Source organism: Poecilia reticulata, chromosome 1, assembly GCF_904066995.2.
Source record: "Poecilia reticulata chromosome 1, P_reticulata-male-v2, whole genome shotgun sequence".
NCBI lineage: Eukaryota > Metazoa > Chordata > Actinopteri > Cyprinodontiformes > Poeciliidae > Poecilia > Poecilia reticulata.
Genome location: NC_088830.1, coordinates 11,955,616 through 11,967,864, shown reverse-complemented (window position 1 = coordinate 11,967,864; position 12,249 = coordinate 11,955,616). Strand labels below are relative to the sequence as shown.

The window sequence follows — 12,249 nt, the reverse complement described above, 5'->3', positions numbered from 1 at the left end:
ATCTCAATTGTTTCAATTTCTGTTTCCAGGTGTCTGCTTTGGCTCCAGGTTTTGTTTAGCAATCACATCACAGCCGACTTGTGCTCTAGTTGCATCCCAGAAGCCCGTCACAATCATTGTTTATCTCAGAGACCAGGCTGTCAAAATAACCTACAAAAAAAACCCCCATCACAACTCCACTGTGTGATGCTTGATGTGGGTTGAGGAGGAACCAAATGTCAACAGGAAGGAAGAGGAAGACGAGTGATGGAGATTTGATTCAGTGATGAAACTGAAAACCAAGCAGAATCCAGCAATGAAAGAAAGAAACCAAGCAGATTGAATGCTGTGGAGGTGTGGCATGGTGAACCAGACGAGCTCAGGAGAAAACTAGACGGAGACGCAGAGGATCTAGCTAAACCTAAGGACCAAAATCTACATGAAGAGACGAGGGTGAATTACAAATGACTGCACCGACACAGACAGGCCCTAGTGACAAGAAAACTAAAATGATCTAAATACAAAACACAAGTGGGAACAAAGTGCAAACAGCTGTGGATCATGACACACAACTATTTATGCATTTAAGCGCTGATGCAACACGTTTACCAATATAAGTTGAATAAATCTTAATTATAGAAGGGATTCACGCTGACAGATGTACAAAAAAACGTAAAGAGCTGCAGAAATCATCATGTAGAAGGAGGCCATGTTGTTTTGTTTGATGAGATTTCAACTTTGGGTTTCTTCCAGTTGATTCTGCTGAAGCTCTGACTGAAACTTTAAATTGAGCACATCAAGATTTACAAGTAGCAATGCCGTAAATATTTAAAGCTTGAAATTACAAATCTGCTTCGTGTAAAAGTAAAAATCACAGCGTGAAGGTTTCCAAGAAGGCTTTGTCCAAGAAGAAACTCTGACGCAAATCCTGTTGCTGTCCTCAGAATTTAATTAAGCTCTGCCAATTTTAAGTTAAAGTAACATAATTAAATCAATGACACGTTCCATTAAGTCCTGTAAGCCGTATCAAGTATAATGTACCTAATATAGGTTAATTTTAATATTTTGTACATAATAATTAACAAGTAGGATAGAAAATTTGAAAAGGAACAGATTAAAAAGTTTTCCCCTTACATCTTAATAGAAATAATCTAAGTAAGTTGCTGACATACTGGGAAAAAAAAATCTGTTATAAGTAATTGAAAGAGCTACATATCATAATTTAACTTTAGAAGGTCAAAGCTGTAAACAGTTTTTTTTTTTTTTACAGCCTACCGTATATTGAAGTAATAAGGAGTCAAATGAAGGAGGCACATCGCGACAGAGTTGAAAACTCAAATATGAATCAAGATTCAGAACCACAATGAAAACTTGTAGCAAGAACCGAGCAGGAAGCAAAGCAGCAGCAGAATCGCACTCGGAAAATAGAAAAACAACAAGAGTTGTGTGACTGCCGGACGAGTGACAGGTGTGCTGATTGTTGTCGATGGGAGGTGAAACTTGAGAGAACCGAGGGAATCTGAAGGCAGCAGAGAATAAACAAACCCACTCAATATTGGGGAAGGGAAACCAATCAGAAAAGCATACAAAACACAACATTCAGAAGAAAACCCTAACATTACGTACGGCAAAACCGAGAATCCGGTATCTTTACCCAGCATCTAAATCCTTTGAAAACCTCTCAACCACCAGATGACTTCTCTTTCCCAGCTTTTTCTACTTGATGCTTAAAGGAAAGTTTTTCTTGATTTTACCAGACACAGTCCTTCCATCAACACTGTCATTTCAGCTCCAAATATACTCAAATCCACCAGACAATATCAAACGCCTATTGATTGCACACGCGTCTTTGCAACAAATCTTCTAATAGCAGAGAGAGTCTGTCGAGTTGTCTCTAAAGATTGTGTCACATTTCTAAGGACGGGGGATGTGTGTGTTAGGCTGCTTATTCAAAATCACTTATTGAGTTGGACAATAAATGAGCCGTAAAAAGCAACACATTGGTAACTTACCAGTGTACACAGAGACGTTTGACCAATACAGATTGACACTACTGTAGGACTGTACTGGTACTCTAACAACATGCCTCTCAATGTGGCTGAGTTCAGGGAAGAATAGGAACGCAATCCAGAAACGGTGCAACTCTGGTCGACGTTCTGTCGGAGGTAGTTACAGTTCTGCGCTGGCCGGTGCAATAGTTTGCCATGACGTGCGTTTGTTAGTTTGGTTTTTTTTTTCTGTGTTTGGATTTTTCCTTTTGATAAAGTTCATGGGTGGCTATTGGTAAACATCTTTTGACTGCATTACATAAATCGAAACAGTTGCAAGTTTACAAAAAAAAAAATTGAAATAATGCGCCACAACACAGACGGAAATTAATCAGCTAATCTGAGCTGTTCTCATTATGTTTGGGTCAGCAGTTAGTCTCTAAAATGCAAACAAACTGAATTATCCTTGCTAAGTTGAGACCATCAGAATCACAACCGTGAAGTTCTCCTTTGCTGAGGGCTACAAACATCATCTGAGTCTCGTCCACAGCCCGTCCGCGCTGCCGTCTTCACTCTTGCCCACAACGGCAAAGAACAAATAGAGACGAGAACCGGTTAGAGTGAGACTCAACAAAAGAGAAATGGCAATGAGACTTTCTCCTGTGAAGACAAACATGTTTTCCAGATTCTGCCCCCAGCATCACGCTGTCCCCACCAAAACCCGTTGGATAATCTGGTGTAGGTGAAGTGTTTGGTTGGTGCAACAACCTACATATTAAACTCAGATCCTAATGCACTTTTCTTGCGCTGTGGCACCATTTGAGATGCATTTATCCACGCGAGACAGAAAAAAAAAAAGTCAACCAAACAGACACATATTTTCTTTCCCTTCATTCTGTTTCCTAAAGAAACAGAATGAAGGGATGAGACAAAAAACAAGCAGCAGGTTTTTAGACACATTGCAGGCACAGCAGATGAATAATTATAAGCCTAAACGTCTATTCTTGCCTAATTCAGCTTAAGACTTTCAGTGTCTTCTTCCGGTAATATGAGCCAGACGCCTAATTAGTAAATGTCTATAGTGTTTGCAGTCAATCACCTACATGGAGCAAGCTGATAATTAACCCCTCAGTAAAGCCTCACATGTTACAGTCAGTTATTCTGACCCGACTGGGAATCTGTCTGTAATTAATGAAACACTTAACAAGTTGCTCGTCTTCTCTTATGCAACTGGTATCGATAGCATTCAAGAAAAATATGCACATGTAAGATGAGCCAACATATACATTCTTTAGAAGGAGCAGAGATTGATTTTCTGCAGTAAAAAAAAAAAGGAAAAGAAAAACATGATGTATGAACTACGCAGCTTTTTATGTGAAGTTTCCAGCATATCCAAGACCTTAAGTAAAAAATAAAGCAGTGATTGCATATGAGCCGGAGCAAGTTAAGATTTTAGGTTAAATAAAGACTATATACGGAGTGAAAATAAATAATGGGTAACATATGGCTTCCAACAGCACAGAACATAATGTTCTCTCACTGACCAGACCAGAAACTCAGGACTGATCCACACCGCAAGCAGCAGCTTTAAGGTTTAGGTGACCACTTACACACATACACACACACACACATACACACACACACACGCACACACACGCACACAGGCTTCACATACTACACACATGCAATAATACATCACATACTAAAACACACATGCACACGTACACACACGCACACACACCCCACACACACACACACACACGCACACACCCCCCACACACACAATGTCATCAGCTATTTGACCTTTGAAACTTGTATGAGACATTACCCAAACTTTCTATATTTAATGCTCATTTGAATGGCTTCATGTTTGTTTTTCCCTTAAATCCCAGTTTCCTTTCCAGCTCAATATGTTCCACAGTGCAGGTGACATGCAAAGTCAAAAGGATGACATTCATCCAAACAGAGCATCTATCAGCCATGACTACATCTAATTGTCTGATAGGGTCATAATTATTTTAGCTGCTGAGGTGAAAAAAATCACGAAAATATAATAGAATCCTATGAAAATGGACTATTAATGCAAAGATGCTCCATATTTGAGTATATACACAACATTTGATATAGAGCTTGACAGAATATATTAAGAATCAGAAAGAGAAAAATAACGCATTAAAAAAAAAGCTAACACAATAACATGGTGAATTAACTTGATGTTGATTTCAGTCAGAAGTAGCAAAATATTATTTAATCTGCTGTAAAACATAAAGAAAATAAGAAAAAAGATTCAAAAGGTTTATTGTTATTAGATGTGAAACTATTGTTTTTATTGTTGTAAAGCAAATGATGTGAAGTGGAAAGACTTGGTTAAACTATTTGGATGTACCAGAGCCGGTCCAAGATTTTATGAGGCCTTAAGTGACTTTGATTTTGGGCCCCGATTCCAGATTGCTTTATTTCTTAAATAAATAACAGTAAATAAACTTTTAGAAAAAAAGTATTTCTCTAACTTGCTGACCTGTTTTTGAGGTAAGTTTTTTTTTTTTTTTAAATAGCAACTAAAACCTCTAAATGTTGCACAGTTTCAAGGTCAGATATCTTGGCATAATAAGTTTTGTTTGGTTTGTTTGTAGTACTTAAAATATTTGATTTGATTTTCTACTGTCTTAGGGGTTGTTCTATTTTTTGTGTTGTTTTGTTGCATTAACTTCTTCAGTGGCTGTGTGGGAAATGTAACTGGCTGTTCCTTAAAATCTTGTTGTTCCTTAAAAAGAGGCTGCCGGTCAGCTGGCTGAAAGACTACACCTTCCTTTCACTTCCAAGAAACACATGTTCAGCTCAGAGAGTCATGGTGTGAATCTAAGTCACTCCTAATAAGTGACTTATTATGAGTCACTTGTTAGTGACTCATAATGAGGTAATGCTATTTAAAGACTTGTTTAAAATGGAGTGCAAAAGACACTAGATTATGCAACATCCTTTTGCTTTTAAATTTTGTGTAAACACTGTGATAGTGTCGTGATTTTTAACTCAAGGTTAAATTTATTCCATTAGTATCGTTCTGAACATAGAAGAAGAGCATATCCAGCAGAAGCAGCAAGGAGGAAACACATGAATATTTTTTATTATGAAGTTTTTAGCTACATAGTCGATTAAATAAACAAATAAGTGAATGACCCTTATCAAATGACAAATATTTTTCCTCTGTATCATAGCTATTGTATTTCTGCTCTTTTTGTTTTCGAGAATTATAAACAATTTCTTTAACTTCAAATCTGAGATATATATTTTGTGTGAGTGGTTAAACACTTTTAGGGAGGAGGACCCAAGCCTCGGAGCTCAATGCAGCAACTTTTTCGCTAATTCCTCGGGCCGGCTCTGAGATAACCGATATTTATGTACTGCGTAAGTTTTTCTTTTTTGCCCTTTTTCATCCTGTGAAATACTCACAGCGTGTTGACGGTCGGCGGAAACTCAGCAGCCGCTGGGGCCCTTTCCAGTCCGAGGCTGGAGCAATTAACGACGCAGAGCCGCTGGGGCCCCGCTGGCGCACAGCTGCAGTTAACGGGACAGGGGCTGCAGCCGCCGCCGCCGCCACCGTGCGGCCCGGAGCCCCACACCTCCAGGCAGCACAGCGCCACAAGCAGACCGGGAAAGAAGCTAAGCCTCGGGACGCAGACGCCATGTTCTCGCTTGGATAAAGTCTGTCCATTTCCACAAGGCATAGCTCACTCACATCTCATCGCCTCTGATGGTGCTAAGTCCCGTCAGGCAGAGAAGAAACAAACAAAAAAAAAAAAAAAAAAGAAAAGAAAAAGGAAGAAAAAGAAGAGGAAGGGGGAAAAAAACACGCGTTTCCACTTTTCACGGCTTTCAAGTGAAGAGAGCAAAATAAAAAAAGAGGGATACACTTCGTAGTCCGCTTTTGTCTTCACACACAGAGTTATACGTTTTTTTCCTGATCAAACCCCCCTCCTCTGGAAATCTAACGGAACGTCTCCAGAGTCTTTTCAGGGAGGAAAAAAAAGAGAAAAGTTTGGGAGAACTTCCTCTCTCCTCCTCCTCTTTCCACTCCGTGCAGTTCCCACAGCCACCGCTGAGATCCTGGGAGAATGACAGAGGAGGAATCTTATTACTGCGCGTTTTTCCAACACGATGATTTATTTTAGTCACCATTTGAATTAAGATACGAGCAGAGTTTTAGGTTGACGCTGTTGTTGAAAAATTTGAAATTAATAATATTGAACGTTTCATTTATTTCGGTAATTCAACTCACTAAGTGAGTACTGATGATTCTTTCCCTTAACAGCTAATGAAAACATACAATTTTAGATTAAAATATTGGATCAGACTAATAAAAAAACAAACATTTTAGTGCAGAAAAGTACGTAATTGCAAAATACAAGCTCATACTATTGAAACTGTATGAGGGAATTCACTGCCTATAGCAATCTTATTCACTCCTTTAACATTAAATCAGACTACATGTTATGTTTTGGTTAATAATGTGATTATTTTCTTTTTTGCTAAATGCAACAATAATAGGGTCATAAGTCATTTTTGTACTTATTGACCTGTAAAAACGAATCTTTTATAGAGCAGTCGCTCTTTAAATATGTCAAAAGTCTTTATTAAGTAAACAGAGTATGGTCAAAGTGTTTCAGGACTGGGCCAAATGTCCTCTTTAAAAAAAAAAAAAAAAAAAGACATGGTCACCCTTCACGGTGCGGTTTTCTATTTATTTTTATTTTGCACCACTGTCACATAAACAGTTTCGTCGCGCTTCAAAAATGTCAATAGAGGCTCTCTTGATCCTGATCTTCTTCAGGCGGTGCTTGAGACAGACATCTATCTCAAAGAGAACAGATTGTTGTTCCCCCGCCTGCAGGACCTCATCAAAAACCCGGAGAGACGTAAAACAAGATGAGAGTCGAGGCCTTCGGGGCATCTGTCACGGAGGGAAGAGTTTTCTCTGCACGGCGGCATTTTTATATGGTTCTGTGCTAATTTGCATTGAGACGTTTCAGCTAAGTTGATGAATTTCGAAATGAAGAATTTAAATAGGAAAACTAAATGCAGGAAAAATAGATGTTGTGTATCTAAGTCACCAAATCTCTGATTATTAAACATTGTGTTGCCATTGCATTCCTGTCACAACGTAAATATCTTGATATTGCTCATCAAAAAGATTAGAGAATGGGCTCATAAGCGCTTACCAGTTGCACTTTCAACATTTTTCTCCTGCTACGAGTCTATGAGTCTGATGACGTTTTCCTAAACTTTCCTTATTTGGGAAAATGAGCTCTCGTCATTGTGTTGTGGTCCAGAAAGAAGTTCTTAAAAGTGTCTTCCTTTCACAGCTAACGTTTACATTTCCATTCTTATCTTAGAATCTATTGAACTGATTTGTTGATTCTTCAATTATAACCACATTTCTAACAATCTGTGTGTTAAAAACATAAAAAAAATAATAAATCCCACCCTAATTCCACTGTGTGAGAACTGTAAAATACTCCATAAAATACTCTCCTCATGTTACAGCAACATTGCTAAAGTACGCAGTCAATGTTTTTTTTTTTTTTTTCTCCCCGCAGTATTTGAAATCTCAAACCGGACAGGCGTTTCCAGATTAAACTACAGCGACTGCTGAAAATGTGACAAATGTGAAAGGCAGGCTTCAGGACCAGACGCTCCTCCCTGCCCACATCTCCCTCTTTCTCCCTGCAGTACTTCCTGAAGCTGTGCGTGGCACGTGTTTGAGGCGTTTCCCCGGTGTTTGCCTTGGCCGGGTCCCACCGGTTCTCCCTGCAGGCATCTGGTGCTTTGCACAAAGAAAAGAATCACAACAATATCACTCTCCCCTCATCCTGGCTGGCATCGGCTCGCTGCGTTAGGTTTGGGCCGAGGAGGCAAAACACGTGTGAAAAGGAGGTACAAAATGTTCCACTGCAGGTAAATATTTGAGCGACTCTGAAGGTGTTTGGGGTTTAAGTATCTTATTTTGTCTTTTTCATTTTTAATCACAAATTAAAAAAAACAACCTTTAACCAGGTTTAGGATCAAAAGCTTTGGCCAAAACTGGCAGCATACAGAGAGTGGAAGCAAATATTGCGTGAAGTTTTGAACTATATAAACATTTATAGACCTTGTCAAAATCCATAGCTCCATCTAAAAAGTGACTTGAGTTTTTTTTCTTCCTTCTTTCAAATAAAATACTAAACAATACGCCAAATGTTATGGTAGCTGATGGTGCCAGTACACGAAGCTCTGCTCAGACTGAAATCTGCTCTCAAAACAAACGATGCATCAATCCTGAAGCAACAAATGATCCCAGACATATTTTCTTGCTTTCATTGATTGCTTTATGGTTTCTTTGTATTTTGGATTTTTATGTTTGAAAATCCAACAAGCATACAGAAGCAAAGATTTTTTTTTTTTTAAATCAGCTGGTTCACTTGAAGTGATTTAAAAAAAAAAAGTTTTTTCAAAAACTGATTTAGCTTTTGAGAACATTGTCCCTGAAAACAACAGTTTTTATAATGAGCTTAACCTCACTAATGAAAGACTGAAACGTTCAATATGACAGATATTATCTTAATGTTCAGCTTTTGGAAAAAATAACCAAAACCAGGATATTTTTGAGTAGGCAGCAAAGGGACTTTTAGAGATGTTAAATTTGCTAATTTCCTATTGAATCACTGTTAAATGTGTTGCAGATTACGGTAGAACATGGGTTTGTCCCCACAAAATTCCTGGTGACGCTCGTTGGAGAAAAACCAAACAGGAACAGCCGCCTGACGACTCTACATTTATTCAGCTTCGAAGGTTTTTGCCAACAGTCTGCCCGCATTAAAAAGGTCATCGTTTAATTTGAATTGAACTTTCAATTTCCATTAATCTGCTCACGTAAAGTCAGCAGTTGTAAATTTATCACAAACCTGAGGAGGAGGAACAAAAATGTGTGGAAAATTGATTTTAATTTCCTTAGTAAGTTTCTGTCACAAGAACACTGCAGAGTTTCTGTGCGAGTATTTCTGGTGACTTCACGAAAGCTGCAGATGAAGGCGAAACATCAGGGTTTCATCAGAATACGTGTAATTGGAGAGATAATTTAGGCCAGATGACAGCTTGAAATGTAATCTAATCTCTTATATGAGTTCAATCTCGAGGCGTCACTTAGCAGAAAATGTGTAAATAAACTGAAGCAGTCTCATCGAGCTCCGTCCTGATAAGACCGACTTACTTTGATAAAACAAAACAGTATTTAGGGCATAATGAAAATGTTTTTCAAGTCATTTTCTTACCTACCTGGTGAGTTATAAATGTCTGTCAGCGTTTGACTCGCTGACAGAATAACGGAGCTCAGGCTTGTCAGACAGCGAAGCTCATCTCCATGCCCTTTAATTTTACACAGTTTTTGCATATATTTTTGAAAGGCTGATTCGTCCTTTTCGTTGCATCTCCGCCAACTAATCTGTCCGGTTTCTTCCACATCAAACTGAGCTCTGTAAATACAACCTGCAGGGTTGTTGGAGTCGGTTGGTGTATTTTGTACTTTTCTGTCCTGAACTGGTCCAGTCTGGACAGGCCGAAGGTAAAATGAGCTCGGCTCCTGTTTGGTTATGGGGAGGGTCCTCCCGCCAGCCAGGAAAACGGCACTTACTGAGGCCTCAGTCTGTGTTATTGCAGCAGTGCAGGAAGAAAGGGGGAGCTGGGGCGGAGCCTGCAGACAGACAGACAGACAGACAGACAGAGGAAGGGTCTCCACAGACAGATGGAGGCATTTTGGACTAAAACTAAACCTGCAGAGGCTTATAAACACGACACAGACAGAAAAGAGCGCTGACCTAAACCCATACAGCAAAAAAACAAAAAAGTTTTAAAAACCTTTCTTACTTTTTAAAGTGTTAGATTGCAACAAAATCAGTCCATCATGTCTACAATGCTTGTTGCTTTATTTCTTTTGACAGATACAGTTAGATTATTGCAAGGAAATCCGCATACTGGATGGATAGGATGATCTTACAGTTGCTTCTGCTCTTTATTTTAAAAAGAAGGAAGTTTGAACTTGCCAGTCATCTGGTGCCTCCATGTGGTATTCGAATGACATTTGAGCTAAAAAAACAAAACAAAAATAAAAAATAACTCATAAGAATCAAAAGAAAATTTTAGAAGCAAAACAAAAGAGGGAAAATCAAATTGTGCTGATTTTTATTTTTTATTTTTACAGTTATTTCAACTTTTCAGAGTGTTGCCTGTTTTATTTTAAATTTTATGGTATGTTTATTTTGACTCTTCAGTTCAATTTAACTTTTTTTTAAGAATAACTGGAAGACGCCACTTGCAAAAAAAGGAATTTATAACAAGCAGGAATACAACCACCTCGACTGACATTTTAAAAGACTATGGCAAACATGGGCAGTTCTACGCAGGGGCTGGCAAGGGCCGGCAGGGGCCAGTGGCCCCCAGGGCTGAAGACATGGGCATAATGTGCAGAAGGGGGACATGTCACCCACACTTCCTGTCTCGCTGCCCTGTCATTATTCTTTTTTATGAATTTTAAATGGAAATAAACATGGCGGTCTCCCAATTTTTAGCAATATAACTTATATTGTTGTATTTTTTTGTTATATTATTCAAGTTCTCCAGTTTTAATATTGATCATTTTTGCAAAAAACAAAAAAACAAAAACATAAAACTGTCATAGACTGTTATTTATTTTTTTTCAGAAAGTAATTTGTCTTTCAAAAAAAATACAAAAAACCTTCCTCTGCACTGCCAGGGCTGCAGGTGCCAGGCTTTTACCAAATGCATATTTAATAAACCAACTCAGCCAACCCACAAGCAGGTGAAGCTGTGTGTTTTACGTGTGTGTGAAAACCCAAAAGAACAGAGCCGCTCTCTCAAGGAAGCCTTGTCCTCTGCCCAAGCAGCCGACGTGTGGCCTGTTAAAACCCTGCAGAGCAGCTGATGTGTTTGTGCTCTTCTACCACCAAACCCCTCCATCCGGTTCAAGTGGATCTCTTCAAGAAACACAGGGAAACACTAAAAACACATTTTTTTTACATACACACACAAAGAAAAACAGTGGTCATCTTTTTAGCTCTGATTGGATAGTTTTGTATTTTATTCACAAATTTGTGGTAAACAGGCTGAAAGCAGGATTTTAATGAATGAATCAAGCAGCAGGTGGCTGATTAGACTGTAAGACGAGCGCCAGCTTCTCTTGCGGCGAACATCTTTCTGGTCTCCTCCGATGCTGCGGCGTTTCAGGAAGAAGTAGTTTATTCTTTATTTGTGTTGCTCGGTTCATTATCGTGTGTGACAATTGGAGCGGGGCGCACATCAACAACATCCCAAACGGGTAGTTTCTTATTTAACCGTCCTTTCAGAAGGGGTTTTGTAGTTGCGCTGACATTTGATAATGTTTTTCGTCGTCCTCAGCAGCTGCTGCAAAGCTCTGCAGGACTGCAGAGGAGTTACTAACGTAGAGAGAAACATACAGCATTCACAAAAAAAAACAAAAAAGAACACTTTGTGAATGTTTAGTCGAGTCCAGGGGTTTCCAACTCCAGTACTTGAGGCAATTCAGAAAAACTTTACAGGAAAATCAAGGAACAATCCACAGACGACGAGCACAAAGCGTCACATAAAACAAGAAATACAAAAAGGAGGAAAAAGGGGAAGAAATGTTGAAATGATAAATTTAGGTAAATAAAAAATGGAGTGTAAATGTACATTATTTTATCAGCAAACTCATCTAAAACAAACAAAAAAAAAACTTCATGCAAGCTCAGAGGCATGCCGCCGAGATTCTTGTCAGGAACTTCTTTTCATGTTTCAATGTTGCTAAGTAAGAAGACTTAACAAGCAGCAGCAGCTGGGGACATTTTTACAAAGTATTCCTTCTAATTAAAATAATTTCTGGTCAAAACAGTTTTCTCATTAATTATTTCACCCTTAAGCTTTCTAACTAAAAGTTGCTTTGTACGAACGTCCTGGTTATTTCCTCGATACGTCCGCTGCAGCAGCTCTTTCAGCAAAGGTCACTAAGGGTAACATGATGCCTGGTGGACCGAGGAAAGAATCCGAGTCTGAACAAACGAAAGCAACCCAAAAGATCCTTTTCGTTTTTGTGCATAAAATTCAACCAAGCTTACCTCAGTCTCTGAATGTTTTAGCATTTACCGACACATTGGATAGTTTGCATACACATCTGCAATTGGACTTGCTTTCTTCTTTATGGCACAACTACATAATAAATTACCTCTATATATTTTTA

General features: G+C 38.7%; 1 protein-coding gene across 1 annotated transcript in view; it reads right to left on the bottom strand.

Annotated features, from left to right (window-relative positions):
• The window catches only part of pkd1a (polycystic kidney disease 1a), a 75,764-nt gene extending 69,653 nt beyond the window's left edge, over positions 1 to 6,111 (bottom strand). The window contains exon 1 of the mRNA XM_008410790.3: positions 5,418 to 6,111. Within this exon, the coding sequence (XP_008409012.2) occupies positions 5,418 to 5,692 (275 nt within the window). The 5' untranslated portion in view covers positions 5,693 to 6,111. The remainder of the gene's footprint in view (positions 1 to 5,417) is intronic.
• Positions 6,112 to 12,249: the final 6,138 nt, after the last annotated feature.